At 39.4% G+C, this 27226-nt stretch overlaps 1 protein-coding gene across 5 annotated transcripts in view; it reads right to left on the reverse strand.

Annotated features, from left to right (window-relative positions):
• The window catches only part of NUP58 (nucleoporin 58), a 64140-nt gene that overhangs the window by 16296 nt on the left and 20618 nt on the right, over positions 1-27226 (reverse strand). For 4 of the 5 annotated variants that reach the window (XM_060191730.1, XM_060191727.1, XM_060191728.1 and 1 more), the window contains exons 5-13: positions 26244-26378; positions 23649-23759; positions 19739-19763; positions 17902-17967; positions 15415-15589; positions 12623-12702; positions 9886-10004; positions 8455-8537; positions 2201-2402 (exon numbers count right to left, since the gene is read on the reverse strand). In XM_060191730.1, the coding sequence (XP_060047713.1) occupies positions 2201-2402; positions 8455-8537; positions 9886-10004; positions 12623-12702; positions 15415-15589; positions 17902-17967; positions 19739-19763; positions 23649-23759; positions 26244-26378 (996 nt within the window). The remainder of the gene's footprint in view (positions 1-2200; positions 2403-8454; positions 8538-9885; positions 10005-12622; positions 12703-15414; positions 15590-17901; positions 17968-19738; positions 19764-23648; positions 23760-26243; positions 26379-27226) is intronic. The other variant, XM_060191729.1, reaches the window with a different exon arrangement.

Here is a 27226-nt window from a genome sequence, read left to right on the forward strand (position 1 = left end):
AAAGCTTTTTGAGTGGTGAAGCAGTGCTGCAGGTGTCTCTTTCTTTCTCCCTATCTTCCCTTTCATCTCAATTTCTATCTCCACCTCCCCCCAAAAGAAAGGAAATAAAAGAGTGATAAATAAAAACAGTATATAAGCTCCACCTAGGTTTAAGCTGATGGCCTTTGAAATTTGTTACTGGCACTTAAATATTTCATCTGTCAGAGGACCTAAGAAATAAATCACTAGATACAAAGCACACTGGAATAAACAGGGACATTTCTAGAGAGGTTGGAATTAATAAAATCAGTACATATGTATCAGAGCTCATAAATTTTACTTTAGCAGTGGTATGAGTATTGATATATTCTGATTCCAAGAGGCATAAAGGAATAGACAGTAGAGATCGTTAGAGAAAAAGAAGGGAAATGAAAACACCAGAAAATTGTTGAGGTTGGTAAATTACAATTTCTGCCACCTGATTAGGCCCTTGGGTGGTCTCTGAAACTGCAGGAAGCAGAAAGCAGTTTCCCCAAAGTCCAACAAAAAGCCAGACAAAATTAAAGTGTTATGAACAAAAAGCTTTTCAAGATCACTATGCTACATTAAGCCACTATTCTTGATCACAGCAGAGAGCAAAGACTGTTATCTATCTTATCTTTGTAGCCTCTAAACTAACAGAGTAGGCACTCATCTTTGTAGCATGAATATTTCTCTTCTACCCACAAGCCCAAAATGCCTGAATGAAAAATTACAAACCACTCCCATGTAAGTTAAAAACAAAATAACTACATACCACAGCAACAAAGACAACTGACTTTCCTCAATTTTATTTGTTAGAATGGAAATGAAAAAGAACACAACTAATTTTTACCTGACCTACTTTGGGATCAATACTGTAAAGTAAAAGTAAACTGTAACTGATTAGTTTGATTAGCTGGTTAAATAATCACAAGAACAGGTGGTCATAGTTAATTATTTTCCCCCATCATAATTTGAGAATATAATCTTACAGTCCAGCTAGTTAGAAAATGATCATAGAAAGCTCACGTGGACCACTATTTACATGGGTCCAGCCATGAAATAGAGAGGATTTGGCATGAATCTATCATTGACACTTACTGAGGGTAAGTCAATTCTTTCACCTCCAACTGTGAAGAACAATTTCTTAAACTGCCAATCTTGAAAACCCGAGAATTATTACCTGGTAAAGGCAGTTTCATTGCAATCTAGCTATGTATGGTTTTTATTTTTCTTGTACTACACTTTATAAGTGAACTATATAAAACTTTCTGAAAACCACATGCTATATAACTAATATACTACTTAAATTTTTTGATTAAGAAAAAAAGAACATCTATTAAGAATATATATGTATGTGTATATATATTCGTCCCCCCCACGTAAAGTTTCAAGTTCAACAAAAAAGAAACTATAGGGGTAAACATTATAGGGCCAAACTAAACATTAGAGAACTAGACTACAAAAACAGTTCTCTCAACAGAAGAATTAAACTAAGGACTAAAGGCATCTATCTACTATCTTAACCAATTTTCATCTGTTCAGCTTCTAACTTCATACTTCTCAGTGTGCAATACAGAGCATCTCAAAACATCTCCCCCGTTCTAGCTACTGTTCTGTTCATTTTGAATATGCATGAATAGTTCTAGCATACAGCTTCTTTCAAATTTGGCTTAAGTGGCTTATAATTCTATGCAACATGCCAACAAACCTAATAATCTTCCATACACCTTCAGTCAATAAAATGTACTTCATTCTGAATGTGAATACTCTGTAATCACTCTTTACGAAGAAATGAAAATGCACCACCTAGTAATAGGAAAAATGCAACATATGGCTGGATTATCTGACTTTAAAACAATAAATGATACAGTCGTGATTTTAGAGTCTATTTTTCTTAAATGAAACTCAGTAGTGGAATACCATATTCTAAAGGGCACTAATAGCAATACAGCAAATAACATTAAGTAAATTCACAATACTCAATATCTAATTGATGTGTAATTATTGCTAAAACTACCCTGCATTTTTTTTTCCAGGTATGTGTTTATAATTGTGTCCATCACAATTTGGAGACTGTACGGGAACAACTATATATAGAAATGTCTTCAGTGCTAACACATAAGGAAGATTTGAAAAAAATGCACATAAACATTCTGTATCGTAACATTAAGAAGCTATAACTTGAATGCGTTCAGACCTGTAGCAGGCTGTTGCTGCTGTGTAAGTGTTGCAGCCATGGCAACGGCTGCTGCATTTGGCATGTTGCTGAAAGGGGTGGGTCCAGTAGTAACTCTGGGTGCGTTCTGCCACTTCTTGGCTTCTGTTCGCCTGGCTTCAAACACATCTACAGCATCTCCCAAAAACATTTTCCTGTAGCCAAGATACTGTTCTTTGAGCACCTTAATGGAAAAATAGGAAAGGTTAAACTGATTTTGCAAAAATTCAATGAAATCTGAATGCACACAAACTAGGAAATAAATTATCAAAAACATCAAATAGAGGGTTTGCCATGTTAAACATTTCACCTAAAATGTAAATAAGAATAACTAGTAATGTAAGGTATGGGATGGAATGAGTCTTAAAAGTTCTTTCATTTTTTTTTTTGTTTGTTTTTGTTTTTACCAGAGCACTGTTCAGATCTGGCTTATGGTGGTGCGAGGGACTGAACCTGGGTCTTTGGGGCCTCAGGCATGAGAGTCTCTGTGCATAACCATTATGCTATCTACTCCTGCCCAGTTCTTTCATTCTTTTGACAATTTCTTACCATTTATTTTTTCTATTTCTAACATCTAAAATATTCTGGCATCCTAAGAATCTATTTAAAATGAATTAGCTATGTATAATATCTAAAATTCCACATAAATATTCCAGTTCTTCATGAAAATTTTTCCACCTAGTGCCTATCCCTTCAATAGCCTTTATTATTATTATAATAATTATTGTAACCAGAAAACTGTGCAGCTCTGGTTTGTAGGGCTGATAAGAACCGACCAGGCCTTTGAGCCTCAGGCATTGAAGTCTGTTGCATGAACCTCTCTCTCTCTGTATCCCACGTCCCCTCTGATAACTTTAAGAATCATAAAATTCAAGGGAACTTAAAGGGACCGGCAAAGAGCTCACTTGGATAGTGTGCTGTTTTGCCATGTGCACAATTGAGGTTCAAGCCTGGTGCCCATCACATGGAAGGAAGCTTCAGTGCTATTGTCTCTTTCACTTTATCTCTGCCTCTTTGCCTCTGTGTCTATCTAAAAAATAAAACAAAACAAGGCAGTCTTGATGTTGGGTGTGGTGAACTACACACTTAAACTATACCCCTGAAATCTTAGTTTTGTAAACTAATGTTAAAGCAGTAATAAAAAACAAACAAAAAAATTAAAGCCAGTACTGATTATTAAATAACATTTTCAACAGGCTTAAAGTCAAAATAGTATAGAAATCTCAGCAAAGAGTTTGGATGGTATAAAGTGTGCTTTTACTTTATCAGTATTGTTTGGATATTTTGTGATGATAATGAGTCATGCTGGCTTGTGTAACTGTGTTTTTTTAATATTTGTTTTTTACCAGAACACTGCTCAGCTCTAGATTGTGGTGAAACCACGGAACTGAACCTGGAACCTTGAAATATCATATATGAAAGTCCCTTTTGTATAACCATTATATTATCTCTCCAGCTGGGATTGTGCAACTTAAGGAGTGGTTATAATTATAGAATTAAGAAAAATCACCAAGTTCACAAAATGGGTTGATTTACCCATTGCAATGCTGCTTTGATTAAGACCATTAATAAGATGAATTATTAAAGACAGGGAAATAATATAATAGTTATACAAACAACTTTAATGCCTGAGATTAAAGGAGCAGTGCTTTGGTGGAAAAAAAAAAATACAAAGAGTTCTATTAAAAGTCTGACTTATTGGGGGCTGAGTGGTAGTGCACGAAGCGCAAGGACTGGTGCAAGGCTCCTGGTCTGAGCACCTGGCTCTCCACCTGCAGGGGTCGCTTCACAGGTAGTGCCTTTCTCTCCCCCTCTCTTGATTTCTCTGTCCTATCCAACAACAGCGGCAACAACAACAATAATAATACTAACAAGGGCAACAAAATGGGGGAAAATGGCCTCCAGGGGCAATGAATATGTAGTTCAGGCAATAACCCTGGAGGGGAAAGAAAATTGACTTATTTTAGATTGGTTTCATACGTTTCTCCCTCCCTTCCTCTCTCTCTCTCTCTATTCCTTCATTCCTTTCCTTCTTTCTCTTTCTTTCTTACTTTCTTTACCAGAGTACTACCTAGTTCTGGTTTGTGCTGGTGCTAGGGACTTAACCTGAAACCTCAGAACCTTAGTCAGGCATGAGGGTTTTCGTGTATAACCACTCATATAACTTTTAAAAAAGGAATGAGGTCCTATTTCCTGCCTGATCTTAGTAGAAATGAACAAATATTAAGGTTTTTAGTTAAAAACAGAGAAAGTACTTGGAAATCTTACTATTTATAGTATTTAAAAGTTAACTCTTTTTGTGGGGATGTCAGTATTTGATGCCTTGGTTTCAAACTCTGCTACATCTCAATGTACTGAAGAGAGCTTGCTGGGAACTGAAAACAACAAAAAATAGGAGTAGGGTAAGTGAAGTCACAACAACAAATCTTATTAAAAACTGATCTACTGTGAGTTGGGCGGTAGCGCAGCGGGTTAAGCACACATGGTGCAAAGTGCAAGGACCGGCATAAGGGTCCCGGTTCGAGCCCCCAGCTCCCCACCTGCAGGGGAGTCACAGGCGGTGAAGCAGGTCTTTCTCTCCCCGTCTGCCCCTCCTCTCTCCATTTCTCTCTTTCCTATCTAACAATGACAACACCAATAACAACAATAATAACTACAACAATAAAAAGTATTAAGTGCAACAAAAGGGAAAATAAATAAAATATAAAAAAGTTAAAAAAAAAAACTGATCTACTCCCAAATCTATACTTCTTTCTACACAATTATATGCAAATGACCATCCAAGGTTTGGTGGCAACATAAATTTTACTTTATTTATTGGGAAACTAAGAAATTTAAGAGATTTAAAAATATATCTTATTCATGATGTATATGATTAAGTAGTAAGTTTCCAAATTTGTTAATGTTATTAAGATATGGCTAGATATGGCAGATTGTCTCAACATACTAACTCATGAAGTATGAGAGGAAGAAAGGATAAGGGGGGAAAAAAAGGAAGGGGGACTAGATGGTAGCACATATGGCGCAAAGTGTAAGGGTCCCGGATCGAGCACCCCACCTGCAGGGGGTCGAACTTAGAAAGCAGTGAAGCAGGCCTGCAGGTGTCTTTCTCTCCTCCTCTCTGTCTTCCCCTCCTCTCTCCATTTCGGGTCTGTACTATCCAACAACGAGATCAATAACAACAATAATAACTACAACAACAATAAAAAGGAAGGGCAACAAAAGGGAAAATAAATAAATATATTAAAAAAAAAAAAAGAAAGGCCTCTTAGGAGATTTCTCTAAGAAATTTAGAAAGTATAATTCGCCCACTAAATAGAACTGGAAATAAAAGTATACATGCTTATTTTGATTCTTTGGAATATGCACTTCAAAAAGAGGTTAAAAAAAAAATGGGCCTGGACCTCTAACAGATCCCTCTTTCCACTGTCACTGGTCATTTCTATCAGGAACAACATAAAGAACCCCTCTGTAGGCCCCCATAGGACCTTGCCCTGAATGTGGAGCAATAATGTAGGGATTGTTCCATTCTCCGAAGGCAGGCTGGACAACATATTGTTCCACTCAAGGAAGATGGGTCCTGAAATTAGTGCAGCCTAGAATGTTCATAGCCGTGACCACAGAATGCAAACTCAGACATAAAGGGATGCAGAGGTTACACCGGCTCCTATGACAAATATGGGTCCCAAATCGATGGGGTTTACATTTAATAATACTTAAATACTATGCACATTTTTGGGAGCTACTCTCTGCCTAAATCCAGCTTACTAGTCCTTTTTCCGAGTCTTACACCATCTCTCCAGACGATACCTTTGGTCCACCAGCATGTTACCTGTCAGGCTTAGGCAAAAACTAGTAAAGTCATGGGCCCCTTGGAATATACCTAAAACAGACCTATTAACTTTATTTAATCCCTTTTGATTTCTGGCTGTCTCTATCCAATAAATAAAGATAAAATATAAAAATTTTAAAAAAACAACAGAATTCAGAAAGAAAACCTCAAATGGAAATACATGAAGTAAAGGAGGCTCTCAATAAAGTTAGGGCTTATATTAGAGGCCTTGTAAATAGAGTAATTCAGCAGGTCTAGAAGATAAAACCACCACACTTTCTGAGTGCAAAGCTTACACAGGTCAAACTGTGGAGACAAAGCCAGAAAGAACACAGGGTGAAACATGGAAGTGGGGTAGCACACGAGAGCAATGAACTCTGGGGAAGGAACTGAAGAGCCAGCCTTGGAGGGGGAGGTTGGGGTCTGAGGTTGGGGATGAGAGTGTTTTGCAGACACTCATGATGTAGAGCCAGGGAATGGAGACCATGTGCATACAACTGTGTTGTAAATAATAAACGCCCAAATAAAATGGGGGAAAATGAAAATATGAACAATCTTGATTAAATTGGTCTACACAATAATTAGTTGGACTTTAAATGCTTTGAATTTTAGAGGGTTAAATGCATATAATTTGAAGAAAGAAGGTAAATCTTCCAGCTGGGGCCCTAATCAGGGAGTCCTGAGTCTCCCAAACAGATTGATGGGCCTAGACCTCAAATAAATCCCTCTCTCCATTGTTTCTGGTCATCTCTATCGGGAACAACAAAATAGACCCCTCTGTGGGCCCCTATAGGATCTTGCCCTCAACCTGGATCTACAATGGTAGAGAATGTTCCATCCTCTGAAGGGAGGATGGACAACATGCTCTATGAAACACCTGAGGAAGATGGGTCAATACTGGGGCAGCATGGAATGTCCCTACTCATGACCACAGAATGTGAGCTCAGATCTAGAGGGATGCAGAGGTCACAAAGGCTCCTAAGCTAATTATGGGCCCCAGATCACATCAAATTGATGGGGTTTACAGTAATATGCACACCCCTTTCCCGTATTAGGGAGCTACTCTCTTCCCTGATCCATCTTTCTGGTCCTTTTCCCAGCCATGACATCATCTCCCCAGACAATAATTAGGATTCACCTGCATATCAGATTTCAGGCTCAGGCAAAAAAAAAAAAAACCAAACCAACCAACAAACAAAAAAACCCACTAGTGTAGGTACATGCCCTTTGAAATATAACTAAAATATGCCTACTAGCTATCTACAAAATGGAGGACCCCCCCCCCCCCGGCCAATGCTTCACCTGCACTATTTCAGCCTTTAGGTTCATAATTGTCCAAAAGTTTGTTTGGCTTTGTATATTAACTCTCTTTTCAGCCACCAGGTTCCAGATGCTAGGAGGATGCGACCAGACTTCCCTGGACAGACAACCCCACCAATGTGCCTTGGAGCTCTCAAGTTTTTATTTAAAATTTTTAAATATTTATTTATTTTTCCCTTTTGTTGCCCTTGTTGTTGTAGTTACTATTGTTGCAGTTACTGATGTCGTCGTTGTTAGGACAGAGAGAAATGGAGAGAGATGGGGAAGACAGAGAGGGGGAGAGAAAGATAAGACACCTGCAGATCTGCTTCAGTGTTTGTGAAGTGACTCCCCTGCAGTTGGGGAGCTGGGGGCTCGAACCAGGATACTTATGCCAGTCCTTGCACTTTGCACCATGTGCCCTTAACCTGCTGCACTACCGCCCAACTCTCCAGTTTTGTTTTATTTTTAATGAAAAAGTCAATAAATATTTTAAAACATACATGAAATTAAGTAGTGAAAAGGGACTCTGTTACTCAGAATGCTTTATTTCAGTAACATTACTTATAATGGTAAAGAGATAAACTATAGGTTAAACCAATATTCATATACAAACAATGTTAAAAACAGTTAAAACAACAGGTTGCATAGAGGATCGCTGAGACTGTAAGCCTGTCATTTTATTTATATTTTTTTAAATTTTTAAAAATATTTATTTATTATTTATTCCCTTTTACTGCTCTTGTTGTTTTATTGTTGTAGTTATGAATGATGTCGTTGTTGGATAGGACAGAGAGAAATGGAGAGAGGAGGGGAAGACAGAGAGAGAAGGGAGAGAAAGATAGACACCTGCAGACCTGCTTCACCGCCCGTGAAGCGACTCCCCTGCAGGTGGGGAGCTGGGGGCTCGAACCGGGATCCTTATGCTGGTCCCTGCGCTTTGCGCCACGTGCGCTTAACCCACTGCGCCACCGCCTGACCCCCTATTTCTTATCTTTTTAAATTACAAATAGTAGCTACTTCTGTGAAGGAACTTTGTCCTAGAAATGAACAAAATTTTCACTTTGGTCAGGAAATCCAGATAAAACTGGCCAACAAAACTTACCTTTACATTTTCGTGAATAGACTGAAGTTGAGCAGCTAAAGCTACAAATGTTTGATAAATTTTCTGCATAGCCATTGACAAATCTATAAAAGAAAGTTATATTATCATACAAATAAATAACACAATCAATTGGATGATCGTTAAGGATCCGATTTGAGTCCTCAGCTCCCCACTTGCAGGGGAGTCGATTCACAGGTGGTGAAGCAGGTCTGCAGGTGTCTCTCTTTCTCTCCCCCTCTCTGTCTTCCCTTCCTCTCTCCATTTTTCTCTGTCCTATCCAACAACGAAAGCAACAATAACAACAATAACTACAAGAATAATACAGAACAAGGGCAACAAAAGGGAAAATAAATACATTTAAAAAAACAAAAGAAAGCATTTTAGGACCACGGAGATAGCACAGTGGTTATACAAAAGACTTGCATATCTGAAGTCCTAGGTTCAGTCCCCATCAGCAGAAAGTAGAGCTGAGCATTGCTGTGGTAGAGTAATAACAATAACAATGAGAAGAAGGAAGCAGCAGTAGTTTTATATAAACAGGAAAAAAAAAAATCTGAAGGTGGTGGTGAACTGCACCAAAGCAAAGGAAGGAAGGGAGGGGAAAGGGTGTAAGGGGCTTGGGTGTGCTGGTGCACAGTGGTAGAAAAAGACCTAAGTTAGATGTGAAAGTATCTGCAGACACCTATTATCACAGGGAGATTGAAAATTTTACTCAGGCACCAACGGTACTGTAAACTGTTAACACTCCCCAATAAAGTTATTTTAAAATTTTAATCAAGCAGTTCCAAAAGGTTTTTTTATTCTTTTGCCTTCAGGGTTATTGCTGGGACTCAGTGCCTGAACTATGAATCCATGGTTCCTGGAGGCCACTTTTTGCATTTTATTTCATAAGACAGAGAAATTGAGAGGGAAAGGGGAAATAGAGAGGGAGAGAGACACCTGCAGACCTGCTTCACCGCTCGTGGAGTCCCCCGGTAGAAAAGGAGTGGGGGGCTCGAACCTGGATCCTTGTGTGGGTCCTAGTGCTTAGTACTATGTATACATAACTCAGTGTACCACTGCCCCACCCCCTGAAAGAAATTTTCTTAATCTGGTGTATTACCCCAAAGTAAAGGACTCTAGGTTGGAGGAGGGAGAATTAGGTCCCAGTACATGATGGTGGAGGAGGATATCAATGGAGATGGGAGGCGTCATAGTGTTTTGCAGAAAACTGAAAAATTTTACATAGTACCAACAACTGTATTTACTATTTACTTAAACCATTAATTTCCCCAATAAAATATCTGAAAAGAAATTTTCTGATGGCAACCAAAGATAACAACTAGTAGTTATATCAAAATTTACTGTGCAAGCATGTCTTAACCTCTTTTACCACACATAAATACACAAATAATAGTGCTATAATAAAAACTAGAACAGAAAGCATGTTACCTTGAGGAGTTATATGTGAGTTATTTGCTTGAGTGGCCAGATGGTTTTCTAGCTCTTCAATCTGCTGTCTGTATAGCTGAAGCTGTACTTCAAACTGCTGAACCAAGATTCTAAAGTAGCTACACGGGAACATTTAAAGTCAGATCAAAATTTTACAATAGAACTTTCTGACATTCAAATAGCAAATAAGTAGATGTATGGCCTCTTTTAAGAAAAACTAAAGGTAATCTAGGGCAGGCAAGCTAGTTTGACTATACAGAAAGGCTTTCATGCCTGAGTCCTCTAAAACTCAGGTTCAAGCCCCTGGCCCCCCACCTGCAGGGGGAAAGCTTTGTGAATAATGAAGCAGCAATGCAGGTGTCTCTCTCCCTCTCTATCTCCCCCTTCCCTCTTGATTTTTGGCTGTCTCTATCCAGTAAATAAATGAAGACAATAAAAAAGAAAGAAGAGGGAGTCGGGTGGTAGTGCAGCAGGTTAAGCGCACATAGCACAAAGCATAAGGACCAGTGTAAAGATCCCGGTTCAAACCCCTAGCTCCCCAACTACAGGGAAGTTGCTTCACAGGCGGTGAGGCAGGTCAGCAGGTGTCTATCATTTGCTCCCCCTGTCTTCCCCTCCTCTTTCCATTTCTCTCAGATGTCCTATCTAACAATGATGACACCAATAACAACTACAACAATAAAAAACAAGGGCAACAAAAGGGAAAATAAATAAATATAAAAATATGAAAAAAAGAAGGAAGGAAGGAAAGAGAGAGAAAGAAAGAAAGAAAGAAAGAATGGGAGAAAGAAAGGAATAAAAGGGGGTAGGGCACAAGGACCAGCACAAGGATCAGCTTAAGAATCCCGGTTTGAGCCCCTGGCTCCACACCTACAGGGGGAGGTGACTTCACAAGTGGTGAAGCAGGTCTACAGATGTTGATCTCTCTCCCTCTGTCTTCCCCATCTCTCTCCATTTCTCTCTGTCCTATCCAACAACTATATCAATAACAATAATAATAACCATAACAACAATAAAAGAAAAAAGGGCAACAAAAAGAGAAGAAACTAAATAGCCACCAGGAGCAGTGGATTTGTGGCACAGGCACAGAGCCCCAGCAATAACCCTGGAGACCCCCCCCCCAAAAAAAAAAAAAAAAAAAGAAGAAGAAGAAATAAATGCAATATGAACAGGGTCCTGGAACATAAAACACACAATAATAGAAAAAAGGCTCTGGTTTTTCTGTGGCCTATAGAGCTCCATCATCCAAGGCTGACTTTTTCAGATGAGAGTGACAGAGTAACAAAAGGAAAGACACTGCAATATTGAAGCTTCCTACAAAGTGGTAGTACTATCCAAATGAGCTATTCTGCCACTACTGCTCTGACAAATCAAACCTAGACTTAATCTACTGACAAAAATAAAAGATAAAAAGGTACTCTGAGGAGCATGCAAAGCAATTTGACCATTACTGATAATCTTTGCAGTGGGAAATGATGTGATGTAGTCCACTCCTAGACCATCTTTGATAAAATACAAATGGGTAAAATACTAGCAGACCAAAAAGAAGTCCATCCTATGCTAGTGTGAGTAAGAGAAAAGCAGTAACACTATAGTTATTTTCCTGACTATGATTATTGTGCTGTGACTACCTAACAAAAATATCCTCATTTAAAGAAGATATACTAAACTATTTAAGCATAAAAGGCATTATATCCAGAGTTGGGAGGTAGCACAGCGGGTTAAGTGCACATGGCAAGAAGCGCAAGGGCCTGGCTTAAGGATTCCAGTTCGAGCCCTTGGCTCCCCACCTGCAGGGGGGTTGCTTCACAGGTGGTGAAGCAGGTCTGCAGGTGTCTATCTTTCTCTACCCTTCTTTGTCTTCCCTTGCTCTCTTCATTTCTCTCTGTCCAATCCAACATCAATAACAACAGTAATAATAACTACAACAATAAAACAAGGGCAACAAAAGGGAATAAATAAATATTTTTTAAAAGGGTATTATATATGCAAAGAGTTCAAACTGTGAATAAATATGTGAACATGTATGGAAGCCAGAAGAAAGACACATAGATACTTTTACTCTTGAAAGATGTCTGTTAAGTCTGAAATTATATCATAGTAAAAAGTTAAAAGAAAAGATTGAACAATCAGATGTCAAGCCTCTACCTCTTCATGTCTCAGACTTCTCATCTTTAACACTGAAACAGTAATAATGCAGGTCTTGGTGTTACAGATAAAGCAAGGGGGCGGGCACGGAGGCTTCAAAAGCAGTTAAGCAATGAGAAAAAGAAGTTCAAATTTTAGTCTTTGCTAAAGGATACTTCAATAAAATGGAAATGAATCTCTTAATACTATTATGAGAATTAAAATTTAAATATCTATTTCCTTTAGTTGCCCTTGTTGTTGTTGATATCGCTGTTGTTGGGTAGGCCAGAGAGAAATGGACAGAGGAGGGGAAGACAGAGAGGGGGAGAGAAAGACAGACACCTGCAGACCTGCTTCACCGCCTATGAAGTGACCCCCCCTGCAACTGGGGAGCTGGGGGCTTGAACCAGGATCCTTACGCTGGTCCCTGCGCTTTGCACCATGTGTGCTTAACCTGCCGCACTACTGCCCGACTCCTGAGAATTAAATTTTAAACCATGTGTGCTTTCTAGCACAGTTCTTGAATAACCCACACTTGCTGCAGAGTAAACTTAGCCTATGCATTATTTTCAAAGTGAAAAAGACTTCTTTAAAGAATCCCATAACTTACTCAGCAGGAGCTGTATTTTCATGTTGGAGACCAGGTGGTGTTTTCTGGGTTCTTAAAGCTATTTCAGCATTCTTTAACTCCTAGTAGATCAGAAGTTAAAAACAAACAAACAAACAAACAAAAAATAGGGGAGAGAAGGGGAGGAAAGGTCAGTTAAAAGTTAAAAGAAAATTATCCATTTCTTAACTTCAATGTTAAATTCTTAGAGGTTCACATTATGAGAAAATACTAAAATTAATTTAAAAATTATAAATAGATAAAATCTCTTTTGTCCACCAGGGTTATCACTAGAGCTTAGTGCCTGTACAAGGACTCCTCCACCACTCCACTGACCATCCCCCCCTTTTAAATTTGGTAGGACTGAGAGAAATTGAGAGGGAAGGGTGAGATAACAAGACACCTGCAGCACTGCTTAACTGCTTACAAAACCTCCCCTTCAGGAGGAGACTGGGAACTCGAACCCAAGTCCTTGTACATGGTGATGTGTGCACTCAACCTGGTGTACTAACCTATAGCCTTGCAACCAGGAAACTTGAAAACAAACTAGATTGTATTTGAAACTACTTTAAACATAATTTTAACACAGCTATTTTAATAACACAATTTACCTAAAAAACACCAAACTATTCTCCAACAATTTAGATACTTATTGGGGCCTGGGAGATGGCAGTAGATCTTGTGTTGGACTCTCAAGCATGAAGGTCTTTGTTCATTCCCCTGCATCACATGTGCTAGAATGCTTTTTTTCCCCTTGAAATATAAATGGTTGGTTGATTTATTGCTATAGACAGACTGGTCATGCAAAAAGATTTTCATGCCTAAGGTTTCAAGCTCCCAAGTCCAATCCCCTAAACCACCACACATCAGACGTGAACAATGTTCTGGTTAAAAGTAAATAATTACTTACATATTTATTTACTTATTAATAGGAGAGAGGGAGAAGAAGAGAGAGAACCATAGCACCACTCAGGCATATGTGATGCCAGGAACCAAATTTGGAATCTCACACTTTCAAGGCCACCACCCACTCTGACACCTGCTGGGTCATTCCAATAGCAGATTTAAATGCACTGTAAGGACCTTTATTTTTCCTACTTGAAATATTAATTTGTTATGAAGAATATAGCATACTGATAAACCCAAATTAAGAACTCATCATGTCACATAAAATTAACAAATCATGAACTCATTTTTACTACGACTTCTAGAATACTATGACCAGATCTAGAATATTTTAGAACTGTGAAAAAAAAAAAGGATTCTTAACCACTGACATAGAAAAATACGATAATTTTTTGTAGAGTATAAAGTATAAATTCCAGATAATGTAAAACACTGTTAGATTAGTAATGAAAAAAATCAGATGATATTACTCCTATTCCATTTTTATTAACTAAGAGTAGCAATTCAAAAGTATTTCAGTTGGGGCTGGGCAATAGTTCACTAGGTAGACCACATACCTTACTACACATAAAGTGCTAGGTGTGGATCCCAGTGCCATGGGCAACATCCGGGAAAGGAGCAAGGGGGGAAGGGGGAGAAGGGAGAAGTGCTCCACAAATGATGAATGACTATGGGATATCTTTTCTCTCTATAATTAAAAAAAAAAAGGCTCAGGAAGATCACTAAGCAGAACTATTGTGCAAAATCACTACCACATTATGGAAAAAAAAAAAAAAATCAAGCCTAAAAAAAGGTATGTGAGCTATATAGCATGTCTATACTAAACTTTACAATTAAAAAGACATTTCTGGGAGTCAAGCAGTAGCACAGCAGGTTAAGCGCAGGTGGTACAAAGCGCAAGGACCAGCATAAGGTTCCCAGTTCAAACCCCCGGGCTCCCCACCTGCAGGGGAGTCGCTTCACAAGCAGTGAAGCAGGTCTGCAGGTGTCTATCTTTCTCTCCCCATCTCTGTCTTCCCCATCTCTCTCCATTTCTCTCTGTCCTATCCAACAATGACGACATCAATAACAAGAACAATAAAACAACAAGGGCAACAAAAGGGAATATATATATATAGACATTTCTTTAGGCTGGGTCTTGGCACATCCAGCAGAGGGAACACGTTACCATATGCAAGGACCCAGGCTGAAGCCCCTGCTCCCCACTTACATAGGGGGGGAAAAGCTTCGTCTCTCTCTTCTTACCCCCTCCCCTCTTAACAACCAAGTCCCAACAATAACCATGGTGGCCCCCCAAAAGAAAGACATTTTTTTAAATATTTAACTTTATCTTTATTTAATCATCGAATAGACAGCCAGAAATCAAGAGAAGGGGGGAAGGAGAGAGAGACAGAGAGACACCTACAGCCCCTGCAGTACTACTTCACCACTCGCAAACCTTCCGCCCTGCAGGTGGGGAGAAAGGCTGGAACCTAGGTCCTTGCACATTACATCATGTGCACTCCACCAGGTGCGTCACCACCCGGCTCCCAAAAAAGATATTTCTATCTGAAACAAATGACCAAAACCCCTGAAGTAGGGAGTCGGGTGGTAGCACAGCAGGTTAAGCGCACGTGGTGCGAAGCACAAGGACCCATGTAAGGATCCCAGTTCGAGCCCCCGCGGCTCCCCACCTGCAGGGGAGTCACTTCACAGGTGGTGAAGCAGGTCTGCAGGTGTCTCTCTTTCTTTTCCCCCTATCTTCCCCATCTCTCTCCATTTCTCTGTCCTATCTGACAATGATGACATCAACAACAATAACAGTAATAACTACAACAATAAAAACAAGGAAAATAAAAGGGAAAATAAATATTTTTTAAAAAGCCTAAACTAAATAGGTGTGAGTTTACCTGAGCAGTTTCTATTTTCAATTTGTCAATATTGAGTGTGTTTCTCTGTAATCCGCTCGCAGCCAATGACAGGAGCTGTTTCAGAGCTTTAATATCTTCTTGTACTTTAAGCATTGCTTTTGAAGACATTCTACTAATTTCTTCTTGGACCTGTTTTTGTTCCTTCACAAATTTCCTAAAATAAATAAAATTGTGTTAAAGTATATATTGTTTTCTACAGAAAAACAGAAGTGCATTCATAATAGTTGGTAAGAGCCCAACTACTATAAAAATCAAATACTAAGTACAAAATAGCTCATGTTGTCATTCTCATTTGAATCTCTTCCTTGAGCAGCTCTGTGACCCGGTTAAGCAGTGTGTTGTTGAGTTTCCCTATTTTCAGACTTTTACTAATTCTGTTTGTTGTTATGTCAGCTTAATTCCACTGTGGTCTGAGAAGATGCCTGGGATGATTTCCGTGCTCTTGAATTTGTTGATACTGACTTTGTGGCCTAACATATGGGCTATACTTGAGGATGTGGATTCAAAAAGAATGTGTGTTCCAATTTCCTGGGGTGAAGAACTCTGAAAATGTCCAGAAGGTCTAATCTATCCATCTCTTCAATTAAGTCTCTTGTTTCTGCATTGATTCTCTTCTTCGATGATCTAAGTGTGAGTGTGGCTGAAATCTCCTACTATCACTGTGTTACCGTTGATGTATTTTTGCAGCTCTTTCAGTGTTTGATGTATTTAGATGGGCCCTCACTGGGTGCATGTATGCTAATAATTGTTAAATCTTAACTGATTGATCTTCTCACCACTATGTAATGTTCATGCCTATGTTTTACTACTTTATTTATTTTAAAGTCTCTTGTGTCAGAGATATGAATAGCTGTTTCTCCCTTTTTTAAAAAAATAGCTATTTATTTATTTATTCATTCATCCCCTTTTGTTGCCCTTGTTGTGTTCCTCCCTTTCTTGGTTGAACTCACCAATGTGTCCTAGGACTCTAACTATCTCTCCAGAGCTCAACCCCACCAGGGAAAGATAGAACCAGGCTGGGGCTATGGACTGACTGCCAATGCCCAGGTCCAGCAGAGAAGCAATTATAGAAGCCAGACCTTCAGGGCAGGGGTAGATAACATAATGGTTATGTAAACAGACGGTCATGCCTGAGGCTTCGAAGTCCCAGGTTCAATCCTCTGCACCACTGTAAACCAGAGCTGATCTGGGAAAAAAAGAAAAAAAAAAGTGGTCTGGGAGGTGGTGCAGTGGTAAAGCTTTAGACTCTCAAGCATGAGGTTGCGAGTTTGATCCCCGGCAGCACATGTGCCAGAGTGATGATTGGTTCTTTCTCTCTCCTCCTATCCTTCTCATAAATAAAGAAAATCTTTTAAAAAAGAAAGAAGCCAGACCTTCCACCCTCTGCACCCCATAATGATTCTGGATCCATATTCCCAGAGGGGTAAAGAATAGGAAAGCTTCCAATGTATAGGGTAGGATATGGAATACTGGTGGTGGGAATTATACCCCTCTTATCCTACAGTCTTGTTGATCATTACAAAATCAATTTTAAAAATTACTAAAAATTCATTTACAGTTTGTATACTTTTAAAAAAGAATTTTGCAGCCAGGTGGTAACACACCTGGCTAAGCACACACTACAGTGTGCAAGGGCCTGGGTTCAAGCCCCTGGTCCTCACCTGCAGGGGAAAGCTTCACAAGTGGTGAATCAGGGCTGCAGGTGTGTCTCGATCTCTCTCCCTAACTACCTCTGCCCTCTCAATTTCTCTGTCTCTATCCAATAATAAACAAATAAATAATTTTTAAAAAATCAACTAATTAAAAAAAAAGCAGACTTGGGAGTCAGGTGGTAGTGCAGCGGGTTAAGCGCATGTGGTGCAAAGCACAAGGACCAGCGTAAGGATACCAGTTCAAGCCCCCGGCTCCCCACCTGCAGGGGGGTCACTTCACAAGGGGTGAAGCAGGTCTGCAGGTGCCTATCTTTCTCTCCTCCTCTGTGTCTTCCCCTCCTCCCTCTATATTTCTCTGGCCTAACCAACAATGACTATATCAATAACAACAATAAAACAAGGGCAACAACAGGGAATAAATATATTTTTTAGAAAAAGGCAGAATTTTAATTCCTGTTGCTTTGCTTTCTAACAGCAACAAAATAGCAGCCCAAGTTATAAAGTTTAGGAGGCTGTAAGGTCCCCCTAAAATGTATTTTATTCTACAGTTACACTTTATCTGGGTTGTTTTAGTTTTGTTCCCGGGGATTTGTGCCTGTACAATTCCCCTTCTCCAGATGGGGAATTACTTTTTTCCCCAGATAGAAAGAGGTAAAGTGGAAGAAAGAGGACAGAGACACCACAGAACCTCTCCCAGCACTAGTCAAGTTTCCCCTTCTATGGTCTCCCCATGTGGTGCTTAGGGGCTGAAACATGGGTCTACACATTGGTTAGCTGTCCCCCAGCCTCTACCTAATCATACTTGAACACTTACTGGAGATTTTCAACATCCTGGCAGATGAAAGGAGGTAGGTTTTCATCCTTCAGTGCTTTACTATCCCTAGGAAAAATATCACAAATATTTTTAAATTACTGAGAGTAAAAGAAAAAACTGGCATCTTTTTACTACAGTATGTATTAAGAAAATAAACATTCTACATATAGCTTTCTTGGATAATCTCCAAGTTTCTTTTTGAGAACAATAAATTCAGTATCTCACCAGCGTGGAGATTGTCTTTTCTAAGGTTTGGCATCTATTTTAAATACATTTACATGAATGACTTGAGTATTTTACAAAAATATAAGAAAGAAGAGACTGGGTAAATAATGAACAAAGTTTCCCTGACTCAAAAATTCTACACATAAATTTTATGCAGTTCAAAAAAGATCAAAGCCTTCATTTAAAGGAAATCTGTAATTTCTCAAAGCAAAATGCTCAAATTGTTTTACTTTTAATTCTTTCATAGCTTTAATTTTTCTTCAACAAAACAGCCTTAACAGTTTTGAGAAAATCAAGAATGTTTCATCAACAATGAAACAACTGAAATTTGTTATGTATAATTGAATCAGGAATTAGATTGTAGTCATAGATGACTTGACATAACAGTGCAAAGAAAAAAAATCTCTGCCACCTTTTTCATTAATACAGACAGCAAGGCTAAACTATACACACACTATTTCAGAAATGTACTCAGTAATTTATTTACAAATGCTTTAAGTAATGTAAACAAGTTAAGCAAACACACACACACACACATTGCTTGAGTAAAATTCCATGAGTTACTGAATACATGAAGTTAAAAAAAAAAAAAGACATGGGGAGATATGGAACTGTACCTCTAAAACAACCATGTAAATCAGTATTTATTCAATAAAGTGATTTAAATGATACATAACTGGTGTACTGCATCAAAGCAAAGGACTTGCAGGAAGGAGGGGAAGGGAGAGGTGGAGAAAAACTGGAAGATGAAAGAAACTGTGGGGGTCCTAGTACAAAATGAAATTTTATTCATATAGCAATGCCTATAGTGTAGAGCATTAATCCCCTCAAAAATTTAAAAAAACACCACTGGGGCCAGGCAGTGGCATACCTGGATAAGCACACACATTACAGTTTGCATGGACCCAAGTTCAAACCCTTGGTGCGCAACTGCAGGGGGAAGGCTTCAGGAGTGGTGAAGAAGGACTGCAGGTTCTCTGTCTTTCTGTATCTCCCCCTTCCCTCTCAATTTCTGTCTCTATACAATGACAAATAAAGTATTAAAAAAAAAAACACAAAATAACCTTATTTGTAGCATTCTTTATTTGCAGAAAACGTCATCATTTTCGAGAAATTTGCAGACCTGCTTCACCACTTGTGAAGCAACTCCCTGCCCCAAGTGGGGAGCTGGGGGCTTAAACCAGGATACTTAGCCGGTCCTTGTGCTGTGTGCCATGCGCACTTAACCTGCTGTGCTACCAACCGGCCCCTATAAACATTATGATAAAATTTTAAAATATGATCTTTAAAATCTTTCCAGCACATGACTATTAACTTATTTTTAACAGAAACTGGTAAAAAAAAAAACCTAACTCTCTCTAAATGCATATATGATTCCAATTACTTCCAACCACACTGTATGCCTACGATTTTTCTAATTTCACGTGATCTTATTGGTGATTTCATAATTTAAAAAATTATAAGATTACAGAGGTATATAGCTCCATAGGGCATCCACCAAAATTCTGTGCACCCATCCTTCCCAATAACAGCCACCACAGTATTCATAAAGTATGTATCAATTAAATAAGCAAAGCTATATAATGAAGTATTTTAGATTTTACAAACTTACTCTGGTCTTGTTCCTGTTTTATCACCTAGAAAATTCAAGAAATTTAATTTAAAAGTAGGTAACAATGCATTCCATATGCAAGTTTTAAATAAACTGCTAAGCATTTCTTAGACTACCTCTTAAATGCCATTCAATATAAGTTATGAGCTCCAAATTAAAGCTGCTATGGAGACATGTTTATAAACAAAAAGACAGTGTAAATGATCTTTTTCTTTTAAGGGAATTCCCCCCCCCCAAGTATCGCAGTTGTTAGCAGACTTACATAACTATAACTTTTTTTTTTTGCCTCCAAGGTTATTGCTGAGGCTCAGTGCCTGCACCACAAATCCACTGCTCCTGGAGGCTTTTTTTTCTTTTCCCTTTTTGCTGCCCTTGTTGTTTTACTGTTGTGATTATTATTATTCTTGTCATTGATATTATTGTTGGATTGAACAGAGAGAAATAGAGAGAGGAGGGGAAGACAGAGAGGGGGAGATAAAGATAGACACCAGCAGACCTGCTTCACTGCCAAGGAAGTGAGCCCCCTGCAGGTGGGGAGCTAGGAGCTCGAATGGGATGCTTACAGCAGTCCCTGCGCTTTAAGCTGTGTGTGCTTAACCTGCTCAGGCCCTACCGCCCGACCCCCTTATATAACATTTTTTAAAAAAAGATTTTATGTATTTTCGGGAGTCGAGCGGTAGCGCAGCGGGTTAAGTGCACGTGGCGCCAAGCGCAAGGACCGGTGTAAGGATCCCCGTTCGAGCCCCCGGCTCCCCACCTGCAGGGGTGTCACTTCACAGGTGGTGAAGCAGGTCTGCAGGTGTCTATCTTTCTCTCCCCCTCTCTGTCTTCCCCTCCTCTCTCCATTTCTCTCTGTCCTGTCTAACAACGATGACATCAATAACAACAACAATAAAAAAACAAGGGCACCAAAAGGGAAAATAAATAAATATAAAAAGAAAAAAAAAGATTTTATGTATTTTCATGAGAAATAGGAAAATAGACTAGAGCGTTCCTCATCTCTGACATATGTTATTGGCAGAGAAATTAAACAGCCATTTTTGAGACCTCAGGCACAAGTCTGATGCACTACTATTGTGTAACTTCCCAGCCTGAACACTTTTAAAGGCTCACCAGTACACTATACTAAAATTTATCAGATGTACTAATGTCTGTAAATAATACTTTATAGAAACAGCAAAGTTTTAAAAGATGTTTTTTATGCAGTAGACATATCAACTTATCTTAATAACTATTAACAGTTATTTATAGGGTTCATCTAACAGTAGGAAAGTTAAAATTAGGTTCCTTTAGCAAAAGTTTTCTTCTATTGTTCCAAAATGTGTTTTTATTTATTTATTGAACAGAGACACTGAGTAATGAAGAGGGAAGGGGAATAATGAAGGACGGATGGAGGGAGGGAGAGAGAGGGGAAGAGAGAGAGAGAGAGATACTCACAACACATCTTCACATTCCTAGTTTCCCTAACCTAAGCTGGTGGGGACCAGAGGCTTGAACCAGGGTCCTTGCATACGTGCATCATATCCTTTACCCACCTCACCAAGTTCATTTTTATTATAAAAATAAGAACTACTTATTTAAGAAAATATAGAGTATAAAACATACAAAATCATTATACCAAATAAAAAATGGCAGTGGGTCCTTCCAGTATTTTTCCCTGATTACACATACGTTTTAAAAAGCACACCCGGGGGCTGGGCAGTGGCGCATTGGTTAAGCGCACATGGCGAGAAGCACAAGGACCGGTGTAAGGATCCTGGATCAAGCCCTGGCTCCCTACCTGCAGGGGATCGCTTCACAAGCGGTGAAGCAGGTTTGTAGGTGCCTATCTTTCTCTCCCACCTCTGTCTTCCCCTCCTCTCTCCATTTCTCTCTGTCCTACCCAATAGCAATAACAATAATGGCAACAAAAATGGGAAAAAATGGCCTCCAGGAGCAGTGGATTCGCGGTGCTGGCACCAAACCCCAGAAATAACCCTGGAGGCAAAAATAAAAACAGCATTGCCAGGCAGTGGTGCACCCAGCTGAGCACACATTATTACCAAACTAAGTACGTAGACCAGGGTTCCACCCTACTCCCTACTGGTAGGAGCATCATCATCCTACTCTAACCTTGCTCCTTAACTAGTTTTATGCAAAAAGAACATTGGAATAGAATAAATGCTCATGACTACATGCATTACATCCTAGTTCACCTCTTTTTTTCTTTAAAGAATTTCTTGATTTTTCTAGTAAACTGAAAAGTGGTAGCAAACAACATCTGAGGAAGAAAGGACAGGATGGAATGAGAGTTTAGAATGATCTTCACCCATTTTGAATAACTGTCGGAAGGTCAATGTAGCTAGCTAACAAAAAGATAAAATTTCAGAAGTCATGAAGGGCCTTAAATGCCCTCTGTAAGGCACATTATGATTAAATTGAGGACAGTTGGGGCTCTTCTAAAGGATTTTGAACAGATAAAATTTTTAAAAAAATTTTCTTAACTGTTTTCCCTTTTGTTGCCCTTGTTGTTTTACTGTTGTTGTAGTTACTGTTGTTGATGTTATCATTGTTGGATAGGACAGAGAGACGTGGAGAGAGGAGGGGAAGGCAAAGAGGGGGAGAGAAAGAGAGACACCTGCAGACCTGCTTCACTGCTTGTGAAGTGATCCTTCTGCAGGTGGAGAGCTGGGGCTCGAACCGGGATTCTTAGCCGATCCTTGCGCTTTGCTCCACGTGTGCTTAACAAGCTGCGCTACTGTCCCGACCCCCGAAATTTGTATCTTTATAAACAACATTCTGACACTGTGTGGAAAAATCACATACAGGAATACAAGAATAAATGAACAGAACCATTATGTACATATTGTGCATAAACAGATTTTATAAAAGGTAATAAAATGAAATATCAAAATCACCTCAGCCTGTGAAATTTCCTCTCTGAAGGTGGGGACCAGGGACTTGAACCTAGGTCCTCTTACTTGGAACATGTGGGCTTGATTGTATGATCTATATCACTCAGACCCAACACCCCCCCCCCCTTTTTTAAACACCAGAGCATTCTGGCTTATAGTTATGCTGGGTCCCTCTTTTTAAGCCAATGTTTTAATTTCTTGGTTTTTTTTTTTTTTTTTTTTTTGTCTCCAGGGTTATCCTGTGGCTCTATGCCTGCACCAGGAATCTACTGTTCCCCGAGGCTATTTCCTCCATTTTGTTGCCCTTGTTATTGTTATTATTATGGTTGTTGCTGGATAAGAGAGAGAAATTGAGGAGGGGAAGACAGAGAGGGAGAAACATAGACACCTGCAGACCTGTTTCACCACTAGGGAACCAAGCCCCCTGCAGGTGGGAAGCAAGGAGCTTGAACCAGGATCCTTAAGCCAGTCTTTGTGCTTCGCACCACGTGTGCTTAACCCAGTGTGCTATCGAATGGCCCCCAATTCCTTGGGTTTTACCCTACAGAAATAACCAAAAGTAGGGGCCAGGTTGTGGCACACCTGGTTAAGCAAACATGTTATAGTGCACACAGACTCAGGTTTAAGCACCCATTTCCCACCAGCAGGAGGAAAGCTTCAGGAGTGGTGAAGTAGTGCTGCAGTTATCTCTCTGTCTGTCTCTCCCTCCGCCTTTCTCTCAATTTCTGACTGTCTCTATCAAATAAGTAAAGATTAAAAGAAAGAAAGAACCAAAAGTATAAACAAAAAAAAGGTTTTTGTTTAGTATCACTGACACTTCACTGCTCAGGAACAAATTTAGGCAGAGACAGAGAAAAGGAGACAGACACCACACTCCTAAAGCTTTCCCTAGTACAGTGGAACTGAGGCTTGAACCTAGGCCATGAGCATGGCAAGGCAGCCCATTAATGCACAAAAAAATTGTAAGTTCCTTCATAAGACTGCTAGAGCATTAAAATGACAGTGACATTACTTACTCTTTTTATCTGATGAACTACTAAAATCTATGCCACCTAGACCTTCATTGCCCGCAGTTGAAGCAGGTGCCGTAGTTCCCAAAGTCAAGCCTAAAGCATTCTGTCCAAGTCCTACAAATAAATAAAGTATTATTTATAAAAGTGATGCACATCTTAATAACAATTTCCCCCTAGTGATCAAAGTACTCAAATGGTTGTGAGACTTTTATGCCTGGGGCATCAAAGTCCAAGGTTCAATCCCCAGCACTACCGTAAGTCAAAGCTGAACAGTGCTCTGACAACAAACAAACAAAAGAAAACACAACACAAGCATACTGGGTATAGAAACTGACACTCTTGCCTCAATTTGATGGCAGTTTGCAAGATATAACTTTTCTTTAAAAGACTTGGATATGTAAATATTTAATTCAATATATGTGAGGAAGAAAAGCTTTATCTATTAAGTTCTCTCCACAGAAGCACTTTTAGTTTATATGTTTTCAAGTAGTTTTCCAGTCATACTCTGGAATTAAATACTTTTAATATAGTATTGCATACTTTCATAAATTCAAAGAAGGAAACACAATAGCATATGTAAGCAAAGCATGTTGTGCACTTTAAACATCACTTTAAAAAATATTTTCCATTTTTAAAAAATATTTATTTTATAGACATAGAAATAGAAAAAGCTATAAGGATCCTGGTTCAAGCCCCTGGCTCCCCATCTGCAGGGGAGTCACTTCACAGGTGGTGAAGCAGATCTGCAGGTGTCTTTCTCTCCCGTCTTCCCTTCCTCTCTCCATTTCTCTGTCCTAACAACAACATCAATAACAACAATAACTACAACAACAATAAAAAAAAAACAACAAGGGCAACAAAAGGGAAAATAAATATGAAAAAGTTAAAAGGAAAACAGAAAAAGAGGCCAGAGTACTACTCAGCTCTGCTGGAAATTGAACAAGGGATCTTGGGGCCTCAGACACTTTAACAAGTTTAACTATTTCTCCCAGCCCTGCACTTTAACTATCTTAAAACTTAGTCTATTTACTTCAATAGATTTGGGAGAAAAGTAAATGGAATGTATGAGTTAATATAATATGAGTTTATGAAATTTCAGTATAGTGCAGGGGTGGGGAACATCCTGTTCACAGATAATTATTTGGGCTGGCCCTGCAAAAGCAACTACACATGAAACTTAAAATTCAATAAACCTAAGAGTTTTTCCTTTTCTTTCTTTCTTTCTTTTTTTTTTTGGTCACCTGGGCTATTGCTGGGGTTCAGTGCTGACACTATGAATCTATTACTACCACGGCCATTTTCTTCTTCCTTCTATTTTAGTGGATAGGATAGAGAGAATTTGAGAGATGAGGGAGAGACAGAGAGGAAGAGAAGACAGATTCCTGTAGACCTGCTTCACATTTCATGAAGTGCTCCCCGACACACAGGTGGGGAGTGAAGTCTTGAACTTGGTCCCTGCACGTGGTAATATGTGTACTTAGCCAGGTGTATCACCTCCAGACCCCCAGGAGCTTTTTCATAGCAACATTAAGCTCACTTCTTAAAACAGATTTCTTTTACTTATTCTACATCAGAAAGCTAGTTTCACATAAGGCAAAGAAAAGGAGACAAACCAGGAGAGAGGGGAAGACAGAGAGGGGGATAGAAAGATAGACAGACACCTGCAGAGCTACTTCACTGCCTGTGAAGCGACTCCCCTGCAGGTGGGGAGCCGGGGCTCAAACTGGGATCCTTACCTGGGTCTTTGAGCTTCGTGCCATGTGCACTTAACCCACTGTGCTACTGCCCGACTCCTGGTGTTTTTCTTTTAAAAATACATCACTTATTTTAATGAAAGCGAAATACAGAGAGGGAGACCAAAGCACTACTCAGCTCTGGCTAGTGGTGGTGCTGGAGACTGAACCTTAAATTTTGGTTCCTCAGGCATGTGCCCCTTCCTTTCTCCTTTCCATCTCCCCCTACTCTGTCATTTCTGTTTCTATGCAATAAATAAATAAATTAAATATTTTAAAATAAGATTAATTTTAGAAAATACATTTATGGGAGTCGGGCAGTAGCGCAATGGGTTAAGCACATGTGGAGCAAAACTCAAGGACTGGCATAAGGATCCTGGTTTGAGCCCCCACTCCCCACCTGCAGGGGAGTCGCTTCACAGGCAGTGAAGCAGGTCTGCAGGTGTCTGTCTTTCTCTTCCCCTCTCTGTCTTCCCCTCCTCTCTCCATTTCTCTCTGTCCTATCCGACAATGATGACACCAACAATAACTACAACAACAATAAAAACAACAAGGGCAACAGAAAGGAAATAAATATTTTTTAAAAAAGAAAATACATTTATAAAAAATAATTTGAGGGCATAGAAAGGAATGAAGGGGGGAAGGGGAAGGGGAAGGGGAAGGAAGGAAGGAAGGATGAAGGGTGAGGGGTATGTTACCAAAGCCTGAGAGATGGTGCAAAGGGTAAAATGTTTTATAATTCAGTGTGCATACTATAAGGAAAGCATACAGGATAAAGAGGGGAAAAAGCAGTCTGTTCAGAAATGCCAAAATAAATCAATTCAGGTAAATTTACTATTTCTGGGGAATAAATGCCAAAAATTACCTGCTGCTGCTGTGTTTGCACTCTGGAAGAGGGAACCCCCCAATCCAGCTAAGGTTCCTCCTAAAGAGAGGCTGGTTGATGCAGTTGTTGTAGTTGCTGTTCCACCCAAATTATTTAGAGTAAATCCTGTGGATGCTATGAAGACAATAAAAAGTGATATCCAAGAAAAAGCTGACTTTCAGGGAGAACTACTTACTAAAGATAAAATTTTATTTACTTAAGGATAAAAAACAGTAGCTTCAAAGCAAAAAAACAAAAAACAAAACAAACAAAAAAACCAGTACCAGAAATAAGGCCTTTAAAGAATGATGCTAGAATGGTAAGTTTTTAATTCAAGCTACCAATTCTACCTTCAAAATAGAATGAATTCTAAATCATGAAAGGTTCATACAAACATTTTATCCTTTCCTGTCTTTGAAAACAAAGATACTGGGCTGGAAAGACAGCATAATGACTATGCAAGACTTTTTCCTCCTGAGGCTCTGAGGTCCCGGAGTCAATCCCTAGCACCACTGTAAACCAGAGCTGAGCAGTGCTCTGGATTGTTGGTATGCTTCTAAAAACCCCTTCTGTTTCATTAGTTTAATCCCCCCTGCTTAACACTATCCTATTTACATAACCACTTCATTCTATTTACATAACCTCTGTTAACAAGCACCACCTTCCCTCCAGGGCACTGGTGGTTTAGTGGTAGAATTCTCACCTGCCCCGCCCCCTCTCCTTGTCATACCCTGATTTTCACCAGTCACTTTTCTCTCCACCCTCTCTGCATCGCATCCTGTTCCCCCTACTGGGCTAGTATATTTATAAGGAGAAGATTGTAGTTTTTAGTTTAGTTTAGCTTAGCTCGGCTTAGATTGCACTGTGTCCTGCATGAATAAAGAGATACTGCGTACAGCTCAGCCATGAGTCCCTGGTCGTCTGTTACCCGCCCGTGAAGCCAGCCCGCCGAAAACAACACCGTATTATCTCCATCTTTCTCT

This window comes from Erinaceus europaeus, chromosome 5 (assembly GCF_950295315.1).
Source record: "Erinaceus europaeus chromosome 5, mEriEur2.1, whole genome shotgun sequence".
NCBI lineage: Eukaryota > Metazoa > Chordata > Mammalia > Eulipotyphla > Erinaceidae > Erinaceus > Erinaceus europaeus.